The sequence below is a fragment of the Buteo buteo genome, chromosome 2 (assembly GCF_964188355.1).
Source record: "Buteo buteo chromosome 2, bButBut1.hap1.1, whole genome shotgun sequence".
NCBI lineage: Eukaryota > Metazoa > Chordata > Aves > Accipitriformes > Accipitridae > Buteo > Buteo buteo.
The window spans coordinates 44,544,668-44,570,867 of record NC_134172.1 but is presented as its reverse complement, the minus strand read 5'-3'; the positions used below and the strand labels follow the sequence as shown (position 1 = coordinate 44,570,867).

Below are 26,200 nucleotides of genomic sequence, written 5' to 3'. Positions count from 1 at the left end.
ATGACATGTCTGGTCTGAAAAGGAGTTGCCGAAACTGTGTCATCTACACCAATTTTTTAAATGAAATGGTTTCAATCTGTTTTCTCTTATGTTGGTGTACAGTAGGACTAATTGAAGTTTGACTCCTTGTGGGATGTTATGTTGTAACAGAAATCTAAAAACCATAATTTGTACACAGTCATAGAAAACTGTTTGTGCCAAGTTAGTCCAACTGTTTGGAAATCTGTAGAAATAACACAATATATGTTCATATAGGGTTGTTGGAAGGTGGTGTCATTTGGATTTTTATCTTCACCTTTTTATTCACAGTATGTAGAAGTCTGCATATATTATCTATTTCGTTTTATTTTTCAGGTGTCATTCTATTTAAAAACTGGCAGATCAGTCATATAGTTAAGTCAACATCTTGTGTGCTTCCAATTCTTTACAATACATAGTTTGGATTTTTTGGTCCAATCTGTTAAACCTGCTGAGCAGTTGCTTCTTTGATTCTTCGTTTCTCCCTCCCACCCCCGCAATAATCCTAGTTCATGTCATGTAAGGAGGAGTATTGTACTCTGCTTTTTTCATAGAAGGTTGGGCTAAACTCTGGTTTAAACTCTTCAGGACTTCTGAAATTGCTGCAAATTGCTGCATTTTGGCACGTATGGCTTAAAAGCATGTAAATTATTTTTTTTCTTCCGTTCAGATGTGTTTGTTCTGAACCTGAGAAACCCAGCAATGAAACTTTGCAGCTGTGGAGTAGTATGAATAAGTCTGTAGAAAATATAGTGTGGAGTAACCTTACAGTTTCTGTGAGTATCTAAAAGCTATGTGTGTATATATATGTGTGTGTGTATATGTATGTATAAAAAAGAAATACCCACACAGTACCAGTCTTGATTAAAATTTTTCATGTGGTTTCTTCTTTGACTTGAACCTGGACTGTTTTCTTTGAAACTGTATTTTTGAACTCTTATTCCTCCCATAATGCTTTAAACAGTTGTCATAGTGGTTTGGATGAGGGAGTCCATGGCAGTAAATGCTAATGTCATAAATGTCTGCTTGAGGTAGGCACTTTAATCCTGGTAGGCAGAACAGTCTTCTTTCTGAAGTGCAGATGAATATGATGAGGTGAATAAACAGGAGATTGCTTCCTTCAGTTTCCTGGAAAGGATGAAGAAATACTTTTAAGAACATGTGAAGATGGAATCTGCAGTTAAAATGTGGTAGCAAACATGTTTCATTAGCTTGTTAGGCATTGGTATAAAACTAAAACAGGATCAAACTACCTACATATTGATTGGAAGAAAATAATTATTTGGAAAATTGAAGGTTAAAAGGGAAGGTGGAGAGCTATTTGAGGGAATAGGCTTGAAAGCATTGCCTTCTCAACTGGGCATTTCATAACAGTATCTAATTTTGTGGGTAGGTGAAGAGAAGGAAAGTTATCATGTGGAAGTGATACAGAAAGCTTTTAGGAAGAAACAGTTTTGCTGATTAGTAGTTTCTTGGGTGGGATTCAGTTGCCTAAATGCAGCTGTCTACAGCTGCTTTGCATACCCTGGCATCTGAAGGCTATCTAAAATGGCAGTAGGTACCCATATATGGGCTCTCCTTGTGTGTGAGCCTAGATGTTCACACTGAAAGTAGAAGGTGTTTTGCACAGCAAAAATACTATGAAAAACCTCAGTGCTTTCCTTGAGTTTTAGCTGTAGTGTCTTCTGTGTACCGCCAATGGCTCCCAGTCTACCATAATCACCTAGGATGGCAGTTTCTCTTGAACTTAATTTTTGTATTTATTTTATATTATTATTAATTTTATATACCTTTTCATTCTCTTCAGCATCTGTAGTCTTCCTGGAGAGACAGAACTGATTCAGGATTTGGTGGTGCTTATAGTCAAAGTAGATTGTTAATGGGGAGAATTTTTGTCATAAGTTAAATTTTCAATAAATTAACCTGTTTAAAGACTAGGTTGTGGTAGTGCTGCTTCCAACTATTTGATTTATTGACTTTTTGTTTCCTTGTACTCTATGTGCCTACTTTAATTCTTTACTTGCATTTTGGTGAGCCTTTTGGATAGGGATTGTCTGACTTTCTTTTTTATTCAAATCCATTATTTCTGATGCTTTTCTACTTTACTAGAAACTTTTTTTCTTACAGTTGGGTTAGTCTCATTTTGTAAGAGTCTGTTTTTTCCTTAACTGTATCAGGACAAAATAAAGAGGTGGGGGAAACTGAGAAGAACCTTTTTTATGTTTGTTAACTTGAAAGTTGATGTTGGATAGTCTGCTTTTCCTGGGCTTAGTCCTCAGTCTTTATTTATACATCCTATCTTGTGATACTTTGAGAAATAGAATAGAAATGAGGTGAATTTAAAGAAGTTGTTTCTTCTTGGGCATCTCCCAGCATTTTGGCATCCTGAAATAATCAGTGATGGCTACTGTGGCTCTTCTGGAACAGACAGCACACATTTTTGGCATTTCAGGATGAGGTAGTGATGAAGGAAAGAAGCCCCTTTTTGGGATTGTGAAAGGTCTCAAATGTGTTTTATATCGAAAACCTACAAGTTAGGTTGAATGTACTAAATGAATAAAATGTAGAAATTTAAGGAGTTTTTCTCTTTGTAGGAATGTTTAGAATTTCATGGTGTGTTTCGTGGATCAGCTTGTGGCCGTCATGGACCATATATTCCAGATGTTCTCTTCTGGTCTGTCATATTATTCTTTACAACATTTTTCCTCTCCTCTTTCCTTAAGCAATTCAAGACCAAACGCTATTTCCCAACTAAGGTAATTCTGATTAGAGACTATTGTTATCTTGTGATAAATACATAAGTATAGCTTATCAGAGTTGCATTTTCTATTTTGCTTCAGCACTTGTATTGGGAGATTTCTTTTAAGACAGAAAAAGAAATTAAAAACAGAAAATTAGCTAATAATTAAAAAAAGGAAGACATTAGAGGAAAGAAATTGGCTGCAGAAAATTCAGTGCTTACTCTCTACTTTCCTATAGTTACAACAAGATGTTCTAAACATTAGAAGATGTAAGCAGTTCATCTCCCCGTATTAATGGGTATTGCTAGGTGTCATTTGGAGAGATAATACTGCTGCTGTTGTCCTGTACGGCTAGATGAGGAAAATTGATCGCTTTTCCCACACTGCTGATATATGAAGGGTTCTGAGTGATTCCTCAGGGGATTACTATTTCTAATAGAGGCTAATATAATGATTATTCTTGGACTGATTTACACAACTTACTTCTGCTAGCCAAAATAAAGCAGTTAGATCTTCTATAAGCTTCAGCTCATCTCTACAATGTGTTTCTAATGTTTAATAAAGTCACCTTTGATAACTTGAAGCTGTTGCAAATTGTCCCCCTCCTATCTATTAAAACATTAAATGTATGAATGTTGATTTCAGAACAATTCAGTGATGTTATTGAATTAAGCTACAAGAGACTAGCTGTGATGGCCCAGCCTCTTAGTAGGGTTGAGGGGACAGGAAGATGAGGAAGGAGTTATTTTAAGTAATTTGCTTCTTGCAATAGATCACTTCTAAATGAGATGATTGGTTGAACAGTTGTGCAAAATACTTACCTTCTGCAACTTCATGATATGCTGGCAGGCAGCTTAAATTTTAAAATAAAAAGAGAAAATATATATAATGTTCAGTGGTGTAGTATAATATAAAGAGACTTCAGTATCCATAGGGGAGAAAATTGTCTTGCTATACATGCAGATTATAATGACGAACAAGCAAGAGTTAACACATTTCTTTTCTTTATAGGTGCGTTCTACCATTAGTGATTTTGCAGTATTTCTGACCATAGTAATCATGGTTTTGATTGACTATCTTGTAGGAGTACCTTCTCCTAAGCTTCATGTTCCAGAGAAATTTGAAGTAAGAAATAAAACCTTTTACAAAACTTAACTTTTTAAATGCTTACAATTTCATAGACAGTAGAACAGTGGAATTGTATAGAAACAGAAATTAATCTTTTTTTACTTACAACGTAGTTGATGAAGTAACCTCCCTTTTCTGCTTTGAATGTATGTCTCATCTGACAGAAGAGACTATGCCTTATATTATAATATCACTGGAAAGGAAGCATTCTTTTGTGCAAATGTACAGAAATGAAAGAATGGAATGGGTTTGTTTTAATTTTTTCCATACAAATGTCACATTCACATGTAACAGCTAAATCAGTCTTTTAGTCAAAACCATTGGAAAAAAAATCTGAACACATATGTAAGAGACTGTTGGTCTGTTCATTGCAGCTGTTTGCAGCAATAAAATCTTCATTTTATCTTTAGTTATTTAATTTTTATTGTTGATGTTTGTTTTTTCAGCCCACCCGAAAAGACCGAGGATGGTTCATAGATCCTCTTGGAAGCAATCCTTGGTGGACACTCTTGATAGCTGCTGTTCCTGCTTTACTCTGTACCATTCTCATTTTCATGGATCAACAAATAACAGCTGTTATTATAAACAGGAAAGAGCATAAGCTGAAGGTAAAAGTAATTTTCACAAAACTCTAATGTTGTGTAAGTCTCAAGTTTATTTTAAATCAGATTCATTGTGCAAGTCTGTGAAACATTACCAACAGCTACTAAAAAGATGCATGTATTGACTAATAAAGAGTAAATATAATTTTGTGGACACTCTCAAAGTATCTAACTTTTGTAGTTATCTGTTATTTACCAGCTAAGTTATAAATATGGTATCTTATAAACAGGAAGTTTATAAAATTATTTGTTTGCTTAATTTTACAGAAAGGCTGTGGTTATCATCTTGATCTGCTCATGGTTGGTGTTATGTTGGGGATATGTTCTATCATGGGCTTACCGTGGTTTGTTGCTGCAACTGTCTTGTCTATAAGTCATGTTAATAGCCTGAAAGTTGAATCTGAATGCTCAGCACCAGGAGAGCAACCAAAGTTTTTGGGAATCCGGGAGCAGCGAGTGACAGGATTGATGATTTTTGTCCTGATGGGGCTGTCAGTGTTTATGACCTCTGTTTTAAAGGTAAAAGACAGTTTTTCCAAAATATTTGTGTTTTCTTTGTGCTTTTGATTTTGATATTGTTAGGAAGTTTTATTATGTGAAGTAAAATAAGCCTGGACTCATTCTCAGATTGCCTTTTTAACAACAGGTGTTAGCTGAATAGAAACGATAGGGGGAGATGTAAGAAAATGAAATCTCAGCAAGCTTGAAATGTAGTGAGTAGTGAAGAAAGCAACCTTTGTCCATGTTACCTGATTTTCTTGCCAGCTAATTTTTAGTTTCTTGAGTCCATGTTGCCTGAAATAGGTCTTCTGTAGTTCTTATGCAAGTGCATAAATGGAGAGCGAAAAGGAGTGTGATAAAGATAGAAAGTTACTTGAGCAGAAGTAATATAATATAGTAGAAGAAACAGAAACATCTGGTTTAAAAAGTGATCATGAGAGGTGATATTGTTCACTTCTCATTCTGATATTCAGCTTATTAAACTTCCTTTGATGTTTAAAGTGTCAAGATTATCTTATGCATAATCATGGTGTAATATAGATTTTGTAGGTTGTATTGTGGACTCAGTTTACATTTTCTCTCTCAATTTATATCCATAGTGCCCTTCCAAAGACTTTATTGGAAGAAAACCAATCAGTTCAGTTGGCTTTTTGCTCAGATTTGAGTAAGATCCATTCAAATTCTGCTTTGTTGTTTCAAATCCAATAGTTAAGGAGACATGAAAAAACTGACTTTTCGTTGCCCAAATAGCATATATGGCATAAATTGCATAATTGCTCATGCCTTTAAAGAACTTTGTAAAAGTCTGTTTAAAGACGTATCACAAGTCATTTCACAAACGGGTATCTTCTGATGGCTGTTGAAGTTTAGATAATGGGAAGAAATAAATTTATGAACACACAGTTATAGTTTAGTAATTAGAGCTACATATTATAAATTCTTAATAGTTGACCATTTATATGTGTTAAAGAATGTAAAGGTCTGAAAACAATAAGGCAGTAGCAGTTATTAAAAATGAGTATTCAGATTTGACAGTCTGTCATTGAAAAGCTACCAGGACCTCAGCTGTATAATGCAAATGATCAGAATCAGAATCAGAAATATTGAAATAGATTTATTGTTGCTCAAAAGCAAAAGATAAAGATGCTGATTGCTGAAGCTAGATGTTTGCTCCATGTTTTAACAGCTGATTCTTAGAAACTAATGCTTTTATTTTTTTTATGGAACCAAGGGTAGTGGGAATGGGATTATTACTCTTTACTCTTTATGAAATGTTTTTCTTTTTCAATGTGAATGGCTGTTACTGTTCAAAAGAAGGAAGGAGAACAAAGCCTTGCATCTGTAGGTTGCTGTGCTTTTGTTCCATGTATTAATACTGATTTAATACAGTAGAAGTTAACATAAATGAAGTAGTAGCATGTCAAGTTACAGAGCTTACAGTGAAGACCCTAGATCTACACACACACACACACACGCATGTATATATATCTATGCAGTAATGAATCTTTAAGGCACAGTTTCATTCCAAGCTATCTAAGTTTCAGTAAAGACTTTTGTTAAGAATTCGTAGCAGCAGTTTTTATTAAGATTACAAACTATCTTGGCTGTCCTTTACTCAGAAGTTTCATGAATTCAGGAGCAAAGAAAGCTTCGCTTGCTTTGTGTAGGCTACAGAGGTTTGATGCAAGTGCCTCTGAAATCAGTGGACAAATTCATTATCTTGGTAAGCTTTAAATTGATCTTCTTATTGGAGCAAAATTTAGCCCTGAATAATTAGCTGATTTTCATAGCTCAGTAAGTATGGTGGGTTTTTTGTTTCATCTGCTCCAGAAATGCAAGATTAGTGATCAAAAGTAAAACTTCATATGGCAATTTCATGAAGTTGATAGTCCCAATACAGTTCCTATCAGATAGCTACATACAGCAGCATACTTCACAGTAATAGAAACCTAGAAAATGGAATGAATGGGCAATCAAGACTGAACTACTTTTTAAATCCTGGTGATAGCTTTGTTAGCTCTAGATTTTTTTGCTGTTCAATGATGTGTATGTTTTCTCAATAAATAAAGAGCCTCAGCTTTTACAGATTTCACTTGAGTAAAACATAAAGTAAAAAATAACTTGGTCCATGTCTTTCACTAATACGGATTGCTGTGTTATGCCATGTTGATTCCAGAAGTAACTGGGTGGGTGTTTTTTCTTCCCCAGTTTATTCCAATGCCAGTTTTGTATGGTGTCTTCCTTTACATGGGAGTGTCTTCATTAAAAGGCATTCAGGTAAAGTATGATTTTAATAAACAATTTGCTGTTGTTTAACACTAAATGAAAAGGAAACTGTAACACGTTACTTTGTGAGCAATGACAAAGTTAGCCCATGTTGTCTGAATAGTATGTAGGCTAATTTCCTGAGTGTGTTGTTCAGATATTTGTTCTTACCGTGTTGTACCTTCACTTCTCAGTTCTTCTGCATTTATTCTTTCAGTAGTGTAGCTGAGCAACAAATTTTCTGAAATATTCTGAAATTTTGTAGTAATAATGGAGGCGGGGGATGGTGGGGAACCCAACAATACAAAACGGCCCTCAGTCCCACCCCCTTGAATGTTCAGTGTCCTTCATTAGTATTTTATTTGGGATTAACTGTTTCTGGTGTCTCTTAAAAATGTTTATTTCCTTCCGGAGAGGAAGAAAATAATTAACTGAAGGATGATTTTATTTTTCAATGCAGTTTTTTGACCGTATAAAACTGTTTGGAATGCCTGCCAAACATCAACCTGACCTGATTTATCTACGTTATGTGCCACTCTGGAAGGTCCATATCTTTACAGTTGTTCAGCTCACTTGTCTAGTTCTGTTGTGGGTGATTAAAGCCTCTGCAGCTGCTGTTGTTTTCCCTATGATGGTAAGTTTTCTGTTTTACAAGTTAATTTTCCAAGAGTAGGTGCATCATGCAGGATTTCTTCAGAACATATTTGCTGGCTTAAGAAAGGAGTGGGAAAGGAACAAAAGAACCTGTAGTACAAGTTGTTTGCTTTTGAAAAGCAAGGACTTTCCGTTCCCTGAAAATAAGCAATTCAGCTGTGAATAGCTATTGAAAGTGGAAATTATTTAACTTTGTGATAAGCTAAAACTAGTACTGCAAAAAAAGGGCTTCACTTAAAGATTCTGAATGTACTGAAAGTGTGTGTGCATTTTTTGTTCATTTAAAGAGTTTAATATAAATGATTCCTTTTATGGTTCCCTTAAGGTTTTAGCATTAGTGTTCATTCGCAAGCTCATGGATTTATGTTTCACCAAAAGAGAGCTTAGCTGGCTTGATGATCTTATGCCAGAAAGTAAAAAGAAGAAAGAAGATGACAAAAAGAAAAAAGAGAAAGCAGTAAGTGTGAAAAAAATCAAACTAGCATGTTGTAAATTACTAGAAAATACTCAATGAGACTTAAAAGAATTTTAAGTGGTGTGAGCGTATGACCTTATATACCAAATACACATTTTGAAATTCTGTACTAATGAGACTTGATGCTAGAGTAACTATTACTGGCAATTAAGTTAAGGAAAAGTCACTGTTTCAATGATGCTATTATGAACTGTGACTCTTATTTGTGATTAAAAATAGCAAGCAAAGTGGAAAGAAGCAGTTTTTAGCACAAAATGTTGTTTTCTTTGTCTTTCATCAGGTTAGAAGGAAAGAAAAGGAAGAGGGAGAGAAAAGCAGTGGAGTAGGGATCTTTACTCTGCTTAAATTAATCACAAAACTGTTCATCATATCAGGGACGTTTTGCTTGTGTGTGTTTGCAGAGCTGTGGTTAAAACCAGCTGCCAGTTACCAATAATATAGTAATATAGCTTGTATAACTTCTCCATAAAAGTCTTACCTAACTATACACCAGCTAGCTGAATTCCTTACAAAACTTGTAACACCCTCCTTCCCCACTTCCCCACCCCCCACCTGGATAAAACACTTCTAAGAAAAAAGGTCTTAAACTATATCTCCTGCATTCAGCTCTGGTACCTACAGGGAAACACCCCTCCCCCCTATGGAAATTAACTGTCAGCATGAGATACTTCTTTGATTTCTGCTGCATAAGTAATTTTATAGACTTTTTACTTGGAATTTACAGGAAGCAGAGAGAATGCTTCAGACAGGTGATAATGAAAGTGTGCACCTTGCATATGGAGAAGCAAATCTGGATTTTCCTGTAAAAACCCTAAAATACAGGTATAGTAAAACATTGGTCTTTTAAGAGTTTTTGTATTGTGTGCTGTAATTTGCTTTATATTAAGTTGGTTGTGTATGAATTGAATTAATTTTTTTCCCCAAGCTTGTAACTCAGCAATGATTAGGAAGTATGAAGGTATATCTCATGGTGCTATAGTAGCATTTTTATGTTGCATTGTTCTTTAAAACTGCATCTTAATTATAAATTTACATGACCATCTTGAACAGATCAGATGACTCAATTTCGACCAGCTGTACTCAAGGTGAAGAAGCTTCCTTGGTCAGTTTTTGTGGAATACTTGTGTGTTACTTTGCATGAAATACTGAGTATTAAGCAACTAATAGCATCAGTTGAGCCATGTGTTTACCAGCCACTTGGCTTTTTCAGAAAAAGTCTAAGTGTGGAGTTCTTTGATGGTTTATTTAAGTGAGGGCTAAAATCTATAATTTCTATGATATATATATATATATATATAAAAAAAAACATTTTCGGGCAGCCATTTTTACTTTAGCAGGTCATTTTCTGAAAGTAAATGTGAGGACAGGGTTAACTGTTCTCTTCTAGAAAAGGAAGTGCTGGAATTTCTCTGACAGAAAGTCCCTTCAGCACTGGAAGGTGTTTTGTCTCAGTATGCATCTCCCTTACTGGCAATGTATTCAGCTTGGTTGTCAGGTATTCTACAACTGTTCAACACACCCGGAAGATGTGACAGATAAATAGCTTGCCAGCTTTTTTTGCCTCTCTAATACTAAGGGATCCTAGGTTAAAAATTGGCTTTCCTATGGATCTAGGATAGTGTCAGGTCTACCCTGATCTGAGTTGGGAACAGGCAGATTTTAGACAGGTATTCCTCTGAGTGCTATTGTCTATTCTAAGAGCAGGATTAATCAGATTTCAGCAACTCAAATGAAAATGCTAAATGCTAAAGCTTTTTTAAAAACATTCGAGTTGCTAGTTGCTCTCACAGTAGAACTATGATTTCATCAACTGCGTGCATGTGTGTTTACTATATATTTCACTATTTTGCATCTTGTGGGGATTCCTGAAGAAAAACGGCTTTGAAAGATTTCTATGCAATTGGAAGAACTCCTACAGATACCCTGGGGTAGATTCTGAAGCTTAAGTATGGAACAGAACAGAAAACATATTTACAGACAACACCCAAGTCTGCTGTACATATGAATCTGTGGAGGGCAAAGGAGGAAAAAGCTTACCATCTGTGAGGGTGAACTTACCTTCTGCAGGACTTAGGGGGATGGTGGCAAAAAAAACCTTGAAAAATGTCTAGTAAAGCTTTGCAGGAAAAAAATAAACTTGAAATCTGTCTAGATATTGGGACTTCTACATTTTTACTAGTTTTAAATCTCAACTGAGTTACGAATGTCAAAATTTTATTAACATCTGCTCTTTTGTCCTTGATTATTTCCTGGAAACAACTTAAAATAATTCTGATTTATGAAAGCCTTAGCAGAACAGTGTGATTAATTTCATTATTTCTGAGCTTGCAAAATAATTTTCTGAAGTTACAGGTAGTTTAGAAATGAGATATCTCTCAAATATTCTCAATGTCTTAGTGGTATCTTTGTGAAAAACTGTTTTAAGATGCTATGTGATTAAGGCAGTGTTAGTGAGGTTAGATTTTCAAGTTTTTGTTGAAATACGTTTTTAAGAGATGAACTCAACTTGTGGCTGTGTAAATATTGAAAGAAGGCACAACTGATGTGAATGATGAGTGGCAATAAGTATAATGCTGTTGCAAGGTATTGTATACTAACCAGAAAGTACGTTTGTTCTTTAGCGTTGATCCCTCAATTGTAAACATATCAGACGAAATGGCCAAAACTGCACAGTGGAAGGCTCTTGCCATGAGTACTGAGAATGCCAAAGTAACCAGAGCTAACCTGAGGTAGCTATAATTACTCACGCATTTTCTAACTATGACCTTGTGTTTAGCAGCTAATAACTGTACTTGTATTTCTTGAAATGTATCTCAAAACAATGAGGATACGTGGTTTGTAAATCTGCATTGACTTTTTACTTTCGAGGAACTTGATTTTGAACTTTTTGGTTTTTTCCATGCTCTGAAGTTAAACAATTTCTATGAGAAATTTCATTTAATTTATTGTGTATTATTACAAATTTAAACTTGCTCTTTAATTGTGTAATACAATTGTATGCTACTCTGATGGGTTTAGGGTTTCTAAAAGCTTTACTAGAGTGTATATGAGCACAAGAATTGTTTGATCCTGAACATTACAAATATCAGTGGGAATAAAAGGTAAGTCCAACACTTTCATTGTTGCTTTATGCTGCCCTAGGATCTGCTCCCTGTTTTTGTGGATTGGTTGGTTTGGTTTTCCCCAGCTCATTTTTAATCTCTAATAATTAAACCTGGCTCAAATATTATCTTCACTGGATATTAAATATACTTGAATGAGGTACCGGACAGATTAGGAGCCCTTGGTGCTATGAACGTTTCCTGTAAGCTGACATGCATCTTCTGTCATGGCCAGGAGCCTCTTTCTCAGTGAGCATCCCATCCAACAAGAAAGTCTGTGTGCAGTAAATCATTCTGCTATTCTGTCCTAGTTTCTTCCCTTTCTGGCTGAATCTATCAAGGGGAACAAACTAAATCCTGAATATTTATACGGAATATCCCCAACTTCCAGAAAGGCTTGTAATTTGTAGGGACTGGTATCTGTGGACTGTTCCATCACAATGCAACTATTGCTTAGTAGTTTTTATGTAGGAAAGAGGGGAGAACGAGCCTGACCGACTTGAAAAACTAAGCTTATGCAATGCTGCTGTCTGTACATGCATCTTCTTTTGGTTGATCCCTTCCAGCCAAATCTGTCAAAGGAAGACAGGTTTCAGAGTTACAAAATTGTCAAGTTTGGCATAAAATTACATCTTGGTGGAAGAGTTAGTGGTGAGGGAGCGTTCATAGATAATTGTCCAAGCTATCGGGTATTGTTGAGCTTGCATCATGGAAACAGCAGTAGAGACTGTCCACTTAGCACTTGTATACCATCTGTTTATTCAGCATGTGCATTGCTGCAAACTAGGCATGGAAATACGCTTTGTTTTGCCTCAATGGTAGGTCAACTAAGGGTGAAGAAGGAGGCAAGGAGAGAACTTGGAGGTATTGTGGTAGGAAAAGCTGAAGAGACTCATTAGTGTAGGCACCATTTTCAGTGAATCTTCAGGCTGTATTGTTTAAGCATTTTAAAATATTTAAATACCTGTTTTAAATAAACATTTTAAAAACATTTTTAAAAACTTCGAGTACCACACAAGCTAGACTGTCAGGAAGATAGATAATAGAGGCATTAGATAGGTAACAGAGTATGTGTGTCAGTATATCCTCATATTTTTTTTTTTTTCTTTTGTGCTAAGTTCTTAGAAACCTCTTACAGAATTTGTGGATGCTTCTAGTACGTTACCTGATAGTCATTGGGCGTATAAGGCTTGAAGAGATACAGACCTTTATTTCTCTTTCCAGAAGAATTGAAATTTTTGGATTTGATTTTCAGGCAGTTAGAAGTTAGTACAATTCCATCTTGTGCCTTCCTGAGTAGGTTAAGTTAGTATAGAATTATATGCAGCACTAGTAAATTAGGCTTCTGACCAGTTTGCAGCTTTTTGATCTACTTAGGTCATATTTGGTATTCCATCTATTTTTTTTATATTTTGCTATAAGACATTTCCCTTTGATTCCATAAAATGCCCTGCTTTAGATTAGTATGGTAGAAATTGCATCTTGGAAGAGACTTGCTAAAACTACAAACTGAAAATAAAAAACGCTGGTGCCAGAAACTAGCTCTTTCAAGAGGCAATCTGATACTGCATGAATCTGGAAAATGTTAGAAGGCAGGACTTCCTTAAGCCTTAACTCAATTGGTTGCTGTTTTGAGGTATTTGCTACCCTTTCTTGTGTAGTGGGTGCTGGAGAGGTTTAGAGATGTCACCGCTGCTCAGTCAAAAGTAATTCCCAGTAAATTTTTCATCTCAGTTCTGTAAGGTTTTTCTTTGTAACGGTCTTCATCTGATAGTACGGACAGATGTTTAGTCCTGTGGTAAAAATGGTTCTGTAGGCACTGCAGTTTTCAGATTTATAGGTTTAAAATAGGGCGCAGTTGGAAGTAAGCAGTGTCTTTTAGAATTCCAGATGACATGTTGTGTGGGTTGACATTGTTTCTTAAAAAACTTATCTTTTTTTAAAAATTATTTTTTTACATTTTTTGTCTTTCCTGAACTGATCCAGGTTGCTTTTTCTTTCTCCCTCCACTGTCTTTCATATTTTATAGACTCTGCGGAGTCCAGGCACACATAAATTTTCTAAGGAATCCCAGAATTTTTCTCTTTGCATGAATTTCTAATACGTCTTTTTCCTTAAAGAGCAACTCCACAGAGGTGTAATCTCTTCTAAAATTCATGCCTAGAGAATCCTCCCTCTTATGCTGTTCCAATTTCTCTTCTACTGTCCTGTAACTACCTCGGGATGTTCCTTTATGGCTTTGGATAAGCCACTGTTCAGTGGCTGTGTCCCTAAGAGTGTGAGTTGTTCAGGTGACAGCCAGCCTGTTGTCTTTAGGATCTTCCACTTGAATGGACACTTACACAAATTTCTAGCTGTCCTCTACTGTTGTTACAAGTGTGGTTCCCCATTTTGAAAAGACTGAAATGTTTTCCCAGTCTTGTATTATGAACAAAATTCTTTCCGTGCCCAATAATTAAGCAGTATTAATTATATTGCTTGTTATGGGGTTTTTTTGAGTATTTTTAACTATGCAGTTTTGTGGGTTGGTGGTGTTGGTGTCCTGTCCGGTTGTCCACCCCTCCCCCTGCCAATGGAATCAATAAAAGGAGTGGGACTGGAAATGGTGTTTATAGATGAGATCTTGGTGTTTTCTCTTTTTAAGCTTGTACTGTTCCTGTGAATAGTATTTAACAATTACTAGAATGTAATAGAAATGCATCATCATAAAAGTATCCTTACATAAATACTTTCAATATTCATTAAGTGTAAAATATTTGAAAGTTAACCTTTGCTAAAGTGAACCAAACCTTACATTTTCCTCTTTGCTTTCAAACAGCCCTGAAAAACCAGAAAGTGTGAAAATAAATGTGGAAGATTCACCTGTTGTGAAATACGTGGATGCTGAAACATCTTTATAGAACTGAACCAAGGGGAATTGTGTGTATTTGTGTGTGTATATATATCACTGTAGGATATTATACCATGGAAGTGTGATTTCCAGTTTAAGGAGCAACATATATTTAATTCTGCCATTGTTTAGGGCACTGTAGATATGCTTGCATAATGAGAAGATTTTCCTACAAATAAGATGAGTGGTAATCACACTTCAGCTATTTATTTTATTGGAAATTTTATTTTCATTTTTAAATAGGAAGATTGTAATGAATGCATATTATTTTCAATAATCAATATGTGCATAAAAGTTAAATCAGCTTTTGCTGATGATTACTGGTCCACATTGCTTAAAATTTTGCAATACCTCTGTTTATAATGTGCGCTGCAGAAGTTTGTTTTCCATGCAGGCAATTACTGCTTGTTTTTGCAGGGTATACCTTTTTTGTGATTTCATAGAACAAATGTTAATGTGCTGTTGATAAGAACTACTGTGTTTTATGTCTCCACTACATGCTAGTGTTTTCTGGATTCTGTCTCTCCTATTTTACAGAAGTGGCCTAGAGCTCTAAGTCAGGTGGTTAGTTAATTGTTAAAATATAAATACCATGTTTTGCTACTTTTTGTTTTGTTTTGGTTTTTAATTCACTCTTGATTTTTCATTATTGTCCAGTAGCAGTTACAGTCCCAAGTTAGTATTTGCCATTCTGGACACTCCATGTTTACACAATATAAATTGGATTTACAGACAGCAATTTGGTCTATAGAAGTTATGCATACTTACCACACTAGGACTCTTGAACTCTTTTGTTCCTGTTTTTACTGAATTTTTTCCATCAACTTTCACAGTCTGTTTTATTCAGCTGTAAGACTGAAACTTTAGACTATTTCATGTCCTCATCAACTATATTTTTTGCTTAATTAATTTTTAAATTTACTATGTATTTGATGAAATTAGCGGTAGTTTAATTCTGTAATAGGTTTATGATCAGTATTATTTTATGGATTACAGATTGCTTGTAGTATTTGTGTGTACAGTTCTGATCCTCTCCATTGTAAAGGGCATATATGATAGCACACCATCTTATTTTTAAACATTTTATTTATTTTAATTAGTATAAATTTCTATCATGTAAGATTAATTGAAAAAGTAAATTTCATTTATTAAAGTAAATGGGATTTTTGGGGGGCTCGCTGGTAAAGATGCAGTCAGTGCATTTATTGTATTTACATTTTCAAGTTCTAGTGTTTAGCATTACAATATTTGAAATGATGAGAATTTTATGTATAAATGAAAATCTTGATCACTTACCTGCGCAATTTCCATTATTAATATTTTTTTTGCCTTACACATTAGTTTTTTGGCTTTAGTTTCTGAAATGATCTCTTTACATTCTGAATTGCCACTAGCCCTTTCTGGATGTTTTACAGTGGCTTTAGTTAGAATCTGTGCTCACTTAAAAATAGAAGATGCTGTTTGCTTGATTCTGCTTTTGGCAAAGTTGGGAGTATTACTATGGACCACGTGATAAAATTCTCAACAACTGCAAAAGATGCTAATTCTGGAGGAGGGCAAAGTTTATCTGAAAATACCACTTGAGGTGGAATTTTGGTGTTCTTCAGCCAAGTGTCACTTGGAGAGAAGATAATTGTATATTACAAAAATAAAGCAATCAGTAGGAATAAGTAGAATCATTTAAAAATAGCATTTAGGTTACGTGGACTGTTAACCCTTCCCTTTAAACATAAATTAAGTAATGTTCCCCCCCCCCCCCCCCCTTTTTTTTTTTCTTCTTTTGGCTGAATTCCAAGAAGGCAGTTTAAAGAAAGTAAATCATAGTGTACAGCAATACAAGTAACGGTATCCAAACTGTCATAACAAAGGCTCAGGTCAGTGGCAAAGCAAATGAGGTCTGCATTACCCATTTGACCTATACCATGTAATGACCTGTATAGATGTTCCTTTATTCTTAGATAATAGTGTAGCTTGTGCCTTAGCTTGAGTATGTGCTCTTTCAGAAGATACCCATGTTTTCCCTCAAGTCAAACTGAGATACAATGAAACTATAGCAGATGGTTTCCCAAAACTTTTTAAAAAAAAAAAAAACAAAAAAAAAAACCCCAAACACATTTGCATGTCAGTTGTTGACTACTGAGTAACTCTTGCTGAATCAAAGAGGGAAGATACTTTGGGCAGTTTATGTAGCGTGTTCCACAACACATTACTTTTGTACTAGTCCTCCCAGTAGTATTTTACACATCATGTTTGTGGTCCTGCAACAATTTCCAAAGACACCCAAAATTACTGTAAGCCTCTTAGATTTTTAACCCTTTAATGCCTCAAATCAGGGTTTGCTGGTATCTGGCTTCTACTTCAGAAGGGTTAAGTTTTGGTCAATATTACCAGAAATGGATATTTTTCTAGTAAAGTTGAAAGGAAACAAAACCAAAGCCCCACAAGCCTAATCACAGCATTTATTTAATTTTAATTGTGTAGATATTTTAGGTGGTGCCAGAAATACCATGACTTGCAAAGCAGTTTGTAGTGACCTTTAGTTCCAGTGTTCTTGGTCAGTAGCATGTTATGCTTGCACTTTTTTCCCATACGAATAGGAGATCTGGTATTAAGTGCATAAAACTCCATTGATAATCTATGGTTAAGTGAGTCACTGCTCATTTTATACCTTTTCTGCTTTAAAATCACACGTATTGAAATAAAATGCTAAGGATGTAGTTTACTGTATGTAATACACATTTTGCCTTAACGGATGCAAAAGAGCAGTGATAATTGCTGTGCACTGATTTTTTTAATTTTTTTTTTCATAGGGGTTAAGCCCTGTAGAAACTACGCCAATGTATTTCCGTTCCAACAGTTAGAGGAAAATAACCAGCCCTGCACTTTTTTTAGATGCCTTGGTTTCCCCATGTGGAGCTTAGTGCTACTGTGTATCTGGCTGCAGAGCCACCTCAGGAAGTCCCTCTTTTTTTTCTCCCCCTCCCTCCCCCTCCCTCCCCCTCCCTTACCCCCCTTCCCCCATTCACACACTCTCTCTCTCTCCCCCCCTTTTCTAATTTATTTATAAATATGAATGTTTACATAAAGTGTAGGTCTTAATTTTGACCACTCCATTTAAATTATTGTCTAAAATATTTCACTTAAACTGCATTCTCATATTTAAATTATATTCTACAAAACTCATTCTTAGTCTTTTCATATGTATTACAATGACACGCTTTTCATTCTGTTTACATATGCCCAAGTTAATTAATTATACTTTCTTTCTAGATCAGTTTTGCAGCTATAACATAAATACCTTACATGATTATTCAGTGAAACGTTCGCAATTGCCAAGTGTGTCATCATAAAACCTGTTAGGGTATAATTTGGTGCCCTAGTGGGTTCTTTTAACCAAATGTCTCGGCCATTTTTTCTACATTTAATGAATGTTCTCCCGTAAGTTACCATTTGCTTCACCTGCATCTCTGTCCTTCTGTGGTAGCTTCCTAATTTGTGCCCTTTGCAAAGGCAGGTTCACCAGGCTGTAAAATGTATCTGTAACAAATATAGGTGTTGTGTCGTGGAGCCTGCACCATTTTAAAGGGTTGTCTTGTACATATGTTCTGTAAATCACAAGATAAACGGTTCATGATTTTCAGTTCACAAATGTAGTCTGTTAGACGAGCACCACAATGATTTTAGTTTTCTTTTTGCTTTGTATGATTAGTAATGTTTTAATTACTCATCTAGGTCAAATTAATTACCACGTGCAGTACAAATGTGTGTGAAATAACTTTGTTTATACCAAGTTATTTATTTTATGGCAAATTTTAAGACTAGAGGCACACAGCTTTGAGTCAGCATAAAAGTAGTGCTATAAATAAAGCAAATTGCTTAGTAATTTTAAGTCAGATTTTATTTTGTAACATTTTTAGTGACAACTTACAGGACTTTGTAGTTGGCGTTGAAGTTAATCTAAAGACTCTTTCATACTGAATTTAGTATCTGTTGGCATTTATTTGGAATAATGAATTAGTTTGAAAATCAGTACTTTTCTAAATGATTTTATTGGCAAGACACATCACTTATAACATTTTTCTTTCTATCATTGCTGATACTCCTGTGCAAAGGTGTCTTCCAGGGTTCAGCATCTGTAGCTGAATTTGGTTTTAATACTGATTGTTTGAAATGTGATTACATACTGTACGGTTCGAATTTTTTATGACTGCTTTTCTAATTACGATGATGTTTTCTTACTTTATAACAAAATCCAAAGCAAACGAAAACATTATTCCAAATGCAGAATCAATGTTTGGTTTATACAGAAAACACAACTCTCAGACTTGTCTTTAATGTGAAAGATCCAGCCTTTTGTTTTAATTACTGCTAGAATAAAATTATCTTTTGTAATGTTTCAGAAAGTTGGTAAAAGCAATAAAACCCTACAGAACTCTTATTAAGGCTTTCCCTGTGGTTGGGGCGGGCGGGCGGGCTGGCGTCCCCGTCACCGTGGCAACGGCCGCCGGCGGCGGCCTGCCGCTAGGGTGCTCGGGCGCTGCGGAAGACGGCGGCTTGCGATTGGCCGGCGAGCCCGGCTTTTTTCGAAGAAGGTGGGACGCGATTGGCCGCGGCGTGCGTGGGGTTTCGCCGCCGGCGGGCGGAACGTCGCCGCGGCCGGACGCGGAGCGGAGGCGGGCGCGCGCCGCGACGTGAGTGGGAGAAGGCGGCGGGAGGGGGGCACGCGGGGCGCGAGCCGCCCCGACGGAAACCGCCCGGCGGGCGCCGCTCCCTCAGAGGGGCCGCGGGGCGGGCGGGAAGGGGGCGCCCGCAGCGGCGGTTGGGCCGCGCCCCGAGGCCGGCCTCTGGGAAGGGCTCGCAGCGCCCCGCTGCCCTCCGTGGCAGATCACCGGCGGGGGGGGGGAGCGAGGGAGGCAACAACACGAGGCTGCTGCCTTCTCGTGGCGTCACGGTTTTGTCACGGAGTTGCCGGTTGATCACATAGTCCAGCCGTGGTGTAATTAAGTCGCGGAGAGGTAAAGGTTTCAAAGCTGACGTTGAAAAAGCCCAAAGGTAACGTTAGCTTTTAGGAATGTGTGTAAACATGCATCTCTTGGTGCAAACGCTTAAAAAGAAAAAAATCAAGCACCGAGGCAGGCCTTCTGCTTAGTCGTGAATACAATGTGGAAACTCCAGGGCATCGATCTGTGTGCTTCTAAATGAAGCCCAGTTCGTGCAGTATGCCACCTGCCAACTTGAGAGTGCGTCTTAGCCCTCAATCTCGCCTAACAAACTAGGAGTAATACCTCTAAAATAAGGGTTGCTTTGTCCCCATTCGTCTTCCCCAGCCCCGTACCTGTACCAGCTCTGAGCCTTCAGAAGGCATTAAACAATCTCTCACGATTCCCAGAGGCTCTAAGTCATAGCGGTACAATTCCCTAGAAAGGTCTACCTGGTGGCAATGGCAGAGAGGATGAAATTCACAGAGCTGTGTATTACTCCTGAATTGATACAAGCCGGTCACTAGACCTCAGAAATCCTCTTTTTTTCCTACATCTGTGAACTGCAGGTTAACAGCATGGATTCAGGCAAGCTCTACAGATAAAAGTTATGGTTTGGAAATCAGCCCAGAGACTTGCATTGCATGGGTCCAGGAATCTGAGAATAGGCCTGGCCTTTTATGGCTCTACTGGAACTGGGGTGGTGCAGAGGGAAAACAAAAAAACCCACCCCAAAACGCAGCAGTGGCTTGAATATTTTGATTTTTTAGGAAAACAGGAACCTTATATTGGATCCTAGTTAATCTTTAGAGAACCCTCAAAGAAGTTATTAAACAAAATAAAATTTGAGGTAAATATATGCGTGTGCAAGTTTTCGTGTATAGCAAATAGGCAGATTTCCATATTGATTCAGTCAATAAAATGTGTGAGAAATATTCTTCAAACATTGTCTGTAGGGGTTCATCAGTACAATTTTCTAGACACGGGTTGTCACCAGTGGTGACCCATCCTTCTGACTGCCGTGCTCTCTGAGAATGAGAGGGAAAGTGGTCCAGGGTTCCCTTTGGTTTCATCAGACTGGAGAAGGAAAAGTACCTCTTGGGAACTTTTCATCATCTTTGATGCTTCCTTTGCCATCATTTTGACCATATTTGAAATGCATTTCTATTTTGACTAATATATTGATAATTGCTCTTTTAAGGAATGAATTTTCACCTGACCTCACACCCAGCTTACACCATTAGATACATTCCAGTCTAGCAATAGCATCAAAAATCTTACTAAAGCCAAGATATATCTACTGCTTCTTTATCCACCTGAAGCCAGTTAACCTTCTGCATGTAATTAAATACTGGAACTCAGCCACTGGAGTGATTAAGAAAGTAATTCAAGGGTAAATCAGGCAACTAGCTGGCTTACAAACGATCCATATCCAGTAGTTATTGCTAATAAAGTTTATAAAAAATATAAGACATCTTGTTTAAGAGAGTTTCTAACCATTACACTGTAGTTTGTGGTAGTAGATTTATCCTCCAACATGTCTTTGTGTTGCTGTATATTTTGGGGTTTGTTTTCACTTTCTGAAGCTTTATGTGCTTGTGTCATCTGAGACAGATAACTAGACTGGGCCACAGATCAAGTCTGGGGTGGCAATTCCTTTGTCACCCATTTCTCATTATGTGAATTCTTTCACTCCTGACAGGGTTCTTGGAGCATTTCTTGTCCTATCCTGCATGCCAGCACTATCAGAATGCATCTCTTTTCCTGTGTAATTGAATTAACATAACTAATTAAATGTAATTATCCCCAGTTAAAATGAATTAGTTAATACTGCTCTTATTTCATTGTTTTAAATGGAATTGAATAAGACTGTGAAGACATTTTCTTTTTAATGTGTTCCTGTTCTTTTAAGGAGTTGTCTGATCTCAATCTTTTTCTGGCACAACCTAAGTGAAATGTGAGTGTTGTTTGGTTTGTTTCTTATACATTACTCATGGCTGGCTTAATAGCTGGGGGATAGTTATGAGGATAGTTAATAGCCTGGTTCCATGGAAATTTCTGCTGGCACAAGTAAAGAAGGAACACACGGGTGGGAACTTAGTGATTTCAGGAAAGTCAAATAACTGTGAGAATAAGTAAGGAAATATTTCATGTCTGTTTTCTCTCAGGTTTATGGCTGATACAAGGAAAACAGGGTTGTTTCCTTTTGTCTACCCCTCACTCAGGGTGTTGTGCTAATACACCTACCTGATTTAATGACTGGTTACTGATGAAAGGGTGTTCTGCTCTTCTCCCTCTATTTACAGCTGTGTATTCCTGCACCCTGCCTTGTCAGCAGAAATACTCATCAGGACACTGTAACAGTGAGCTAAATTGGTAGAAAACGAACTACACATAGCAAGGCATATTGTTTTCTGCCTGTTTAGCGCTCTAAACTGGCTCAGGTTTGGGTCAGATCAGCTGAAGAAGTGGAGGTGAGTGGCTGAGGTTGGGAAGGGAAAGGGAAGGGGAAATGATGCGCCATTTTCACCAGCAGCTGGCTGTTAATTAATTGGTTTATCTCTGTAGTAAAGCTGAAGTGTACAACGCTGTAAGCTGCATGGATAAATGCTCCTTTCTGCATATTGCCCCAGCCCTTGTACAGCAGAAGTACTTGGGGACAGGCACAAGGTGTCGCGGTTTCAGCCTAGCCGGTAACAAAGCACCAGGCAGCTGCTCGCTCACTCCTCCCTCGCCCCTCCGGTAGGATGGGGAGGAAATCAGGGTTAAAGTAGGAGAGATTGTTTGTAACCTGAATCAGGTTTCCCAGTCCAGTGAGCTGTGCACCTACGGCGGTGCTGTGCTGACAGACCAAAGAAGTCGTGCAGGGTCAATGTTTGGCCAGGGCTGGCCGCTTTTTGTTGAGGTGCTTGCTGACTTGTGCTGGCTTAGTGGCCTCTAGGAAATAGAGAGGTAACCTTAGGATGAGTCCTCAGAGCTGGGTGAGGGCTGCATCGTTGGGTGAGCTGCATCCCTTCATTCTCAGAAAGCAGTGAAGGGAATTTGGCTTGATATTTGTCAGGTTCAGTTCTATACAGGGGCATTTGGATCTGTAATGGCAATGAACCTTTAAAATATTAGTGAGCAGTTACTCTGTTTCATCTTTACTAAGGTACTGCAAACAGCAAAAGCATTGGACTGGCAGCGCTAAAGCAAGGTTGGTCTACAGTTGTAAGATTTTGTAAATAATCACAAAGACCTAAGAATTTTGGATGAAATCCTAGCCATACTGGGAATCCTGTTGTTTATGGTTTAGAGGTTTAACCCAAGGATTACTTTTTTTAAATGGGATGCTGAAAATTTTAAGATTTAACTGTATTTACACATGGACAAGTTGTTTTGTGTGTGGTTTTGTTTGGCAATTCTTTAATTGGTTGAAATCTGTTCTTTGTATGCACATACTCATGAGCAAGTTAATAATTTGTGAGTTTCACAGTATTTCTTACTGTGCAAATGTGAGGTGATGATTGCATCGTGTCATGCCTCAGTAACATGCCTGATGGATTGGGCTATTGGGGAGAAGATAAAAATAATATCACTAAAACAATACAAGGAAATTCTTACTCATGAGGATTCTTAAACATGCTTAGCAATGTACGTGGCTTCTCTTAACCTTTACTGCTTTTGAAGCGAAAGAAATAAATTTATTGAACTAACTTCATTTTGTTTAATCTGAATTCAGGAATTTTGTCTGCTGACTGGTAGAACAGATCCTGTTTATATTCATTCCCTGGTGGTAACTGGTACAACAGAAGTATTCTGAGGTCTTTTCTAATAACCGTGCTGAGTGGATGTGTGGAGGAGAGAGGAGGAATTTCTTGGGGATCCAGATCAATCATTCTCTGTGGGAGAACTGGTGGAAGGATAAAAGGCTTGTTCAAAAGAACAGAAATGGATGAACTGGGCTTACAGGCCACTTACTAGAGTGAGTTAATACAGAGCATGAGTTCATAGTGTCAACAGCTGCGTTTTGGATAGTTCTGTGTCTGATGCGAGTATGTGTAATTGGGAAAATAACTCTGATTTTCAGTTGGGAAGCAGCAACTTCTGGTAGTTTGCAATGCTTTTGATTCCCGCCAGGTTTTCTTCTTTGCCTCTATGAGTAAGAGGAATAAAAATCAACAGCAGAGGAGTTCTACACTGCACAAAGAGAAAAGGAGGCTATCGTATTTCATATGGAAAATCCTATTAAAGAGACACCAAGGGGAACATCCAAACGGTCCATGTTTAGTGAATAGTAAAATGGGTTGAAAGGATTAGACAGTGGTGGTATATCCTTGTTTTTTAAATTGGAGGTGCTCTACCAATATGCTGCAGCTGTATGCAGTTCTCTGGGATAGTTCTTCAGCCCCAGCCTGCTCCTGACCATCATTTTTTCACTCAGAGCAGGATCTGCATCAATATAGTTGCTTTTGTGGCAGCAAGAGATTCCTCTTGACTATCCTCTTTCTACGTCTTTCTGTTTCTTTCTAGGGCTTTATAAGATTTTCAGTGAACAAATGGATATCATGCAAGCAACAAACTGTGGGCTTTTGTGGGAAGTCAGACCTACAGACTGAATGTTTGTCTGCAGTATATCTAATATGCGGTAATGGCCCTAATAAGGCCAGGCCATACAACTCTGCTCATCTGTGGAAATAAACTGTGTGTCCCACTGCAAGAAAAGCTGGGTACTATTGGTATAAGGCATTCAGCTGAAATTCAGAAGACCAAGATTCCAAACTACTGAAAATTTCTGTGGTTGTTTGGTAGACCACATGATGTATGCATCTCATTTATTTGTCAGATACCTCCTTTTTTTACCCTTCATCTGTCTTGTTTATTTAGATGGTAAAGCTATTATATTCTTTGTTATCTGGACAGCAGCTTGTATGATTCAACCGTGATGTCAGCCTGTAAGCACTGCTGTAACGTAAATAGCCAATCCACAGTGAGAAATAATGGTAATAAGATGCAAGAAGAGGAAAAATCCTAATCAAAAATATGTGCAATAGCAAGACAGCCAGTATTATCTACCCATGTGTTGGGAAACCAAGGTTGCTGTATGTTAGGTTAATTACTTTCTTGTTCATATCTGGAATTCTAAAGGATAATCTCATATAATGCCCAAGGGTTCATGTTGAGAAAATGGTAAAGTTGTTTTTTTTTTTTCTTAAAGTTGTATCAGTTGGTTCTGTAAGTAAATATATGTTGCTTTTGCTTCAGTGATAAAATTCTATCTTTATACTTTATTTTTAAGGAAATGAGTTTTTAGCCATGTGATGATAATAGTGATACACAATGCCTGATCAGGACAAAAAGTTGAAGAGCACAGAAGGAGCAACAGACAAAAAACCTCATGGGATCTCTATGAGGTATAGTATCTGATGTCTGTCTTTGAACTTCAGCAGGACCCATGTGGAATTTGCACTAGCTGCCAAAGCAGAATGCTTTAATTTGAAATGCAGTATAAACATGACAACTGTTACTCTGGTCACAAAGTTTATTTACACCTTTGTTGATCTGAGGCATTCTGGAGAAGCTATAAATTCTTTTGTATGCAAAATGGGGACACTAGGCAACACTAGAAAACTTTATTTTCTGTCGTTAGCATTGTTGCTTGTTGACCTTCTTTACTCTGACAGAAGTACTTTTATATAACTATTAACACATATATTTATGCTATTGTGTTTTATCCTAGGGATTATTCTGATCTTAAAAGACTTCAGTCTCTCTTAAATGTTCAGTCAAGGAACCAACAGGTATTTTTCAATAACTATTATTAAACATGCTGTAGAATTATATAATTCTAAGTAATGGAGATTATGGTTTGTGGCAGATGCTTAGGATATTGTGTTCCATTATGATTAAACACACGAGCAAAATCTTGTGTAGAGGATGTCTTTTTTTTTTTTTTTTTTCCTTTTGACAACATTAGAGCTTTTCCATGGGACAAATCCCATTTAGAAAGGGTGAAAGAATGAAACTGACCCACTTCCCATCGTACTCTGCCATAATTTTTATTTTAACAGGAAAAAAATTGTTTTGTATCTTGAGCACATTTTATCCAGCTATTTTTGCATATAGTTAAGTAGCCCAACAGATGTGTTTTCTTCTATGCCCTTCCACAGTGTCATGGGACGGTAGGCTTAGAGATGTATTAGTTAAAATATGATGAAGAGTGGTAAAGAATATAAAATAAGATCAGTGTTTTACCCATAAACAATTTGTCTTTGGAGAATAACACTTCAGCTAAAAATCTTCAGGGCATAAATATCAATGCATGAAACTTAGAGGACACAGTAAAATCTCCTTCACCTCAGCTCGCTTAGTGAAGCTTTTATTTGCCATTTGAAGCAAAGAAAACCAACATGTGATGATGGGTCTGAGTCCTTGGAATGCCAGAACATTTTCTCCCTTTCTATTCTGTAAAAAGATATGACAAAATGACTTAGGGATTCATCCATATGAGATAGGAGTTATGCACTCCCTTCCTGGATAGAGGCATGGAATTGCTTCTGAGCAGAAAGCTGAAAGATCCAAGTTCTACAACCTGAAAAGAATATGAAGGCTGTGCAGTTGTAGAAGTGGGACAGATAAGGAGCAGAGATAATGAGAGTGCAGGTTCTATTGACCTTTACTATTATAAATTTTAAAAGACACTCTTCTTCACATATTTTCCAGCCTTGCTTTGCATCAGTTTTCTACCATGTCAGTTTTGTTTTGCATGGAGGGTGTGTGTGTGTTTTATAATGGCAAGTTAAAGGTCCAAAGTTCAAGTCAGAACTTGAGAAAAGATACTTTTGCTTGATAACATTCTTATAAAAC

The 26,200-nt window shown here is 37.0% G+C and overlaps 2 protein-coding genes across 15 annotated transcripts in view; both read left to right on the top strand.

Annotated features, from left to right (window-relative positions):
* The window catches only part of SLC4A7 (solute carrier family 4 member 7), a 96,483-nt gene extending 77,670 nt beyond the window's left edge, over positions 1-18,813 (top strand). For 8 of the 14 annotated variants that reach the window (XM_075052746.1, XM_075052730.1, XM_075052825.1 and 5 more), the window contains 11 exons: positions 689-794; positions 2,613-2,774; positions 3,771-3,884; positions 4,334-4,495; positions 4,757-5,008; positions 7,199-7,267; positions 7,716-7,889; positions 8,235-8,366; positions 9,109-9,206; positions 11,006-11,113; positions 14,304-18,813. In XM_075052746.1, the coding sequence (XP_074908847.1) occupies positions 689-794; positions 2,613-2,774; positions 3,771-3,884; positions 4,334-4,495; positions 4,757-5,008; positions 7,199-7,267; positions 7,716-7,889; positions 8,235-8,366; positions 9,109-9,206; positions 11,006-11,113; positions 14,304-14,385 (1,459 nt within the window). In that variant the 3' untranslated portion in view covers positions 14,386-18,813. Of the gene's footprint in view, positions 1-688; positions 795-2,612; positions 2,775-3,770; positions 3,885-4,333; positions 4,496-4,756; positions 5,009-7,198; positions 7,268-7,715; positions 7,890-8,234; positions 8,367-9,108; positions 9,207-9,434; positions 9,487-11,005; positions 11,114-14,303 lie in introns of all 14 variants that reach the window. The other 6 variants (XM_075052808.1, XM_075052783.1, XM_075052833.1 and 3 more) reach the window with 4 other exon arrangements.
* Positions 18,814-24,584: 5,771 nt separating this feature from the next.
* Positions 24,585-26,200, top strand: part of NEK10 (NIMA related kinase 10) — a 112,647-nt gene continuing 111,031 nt past the window's right edge. Inside the window, exons 1-2 of the mRNA XM_075052718.1 lie at positions 24,585-24,747; positions 25,074-25,134. Of these exons, the coding sequence (XP_074908819.1) occupies positions 24,674-24,747; positions 25,074-25,134 (135 nt within the window). The 5' untranslated portion in view covers positions 24,585-24,673. The remainder of the gene's footprint in view (positions 24,748-25,073; positions 25,135-26,200) is intronic.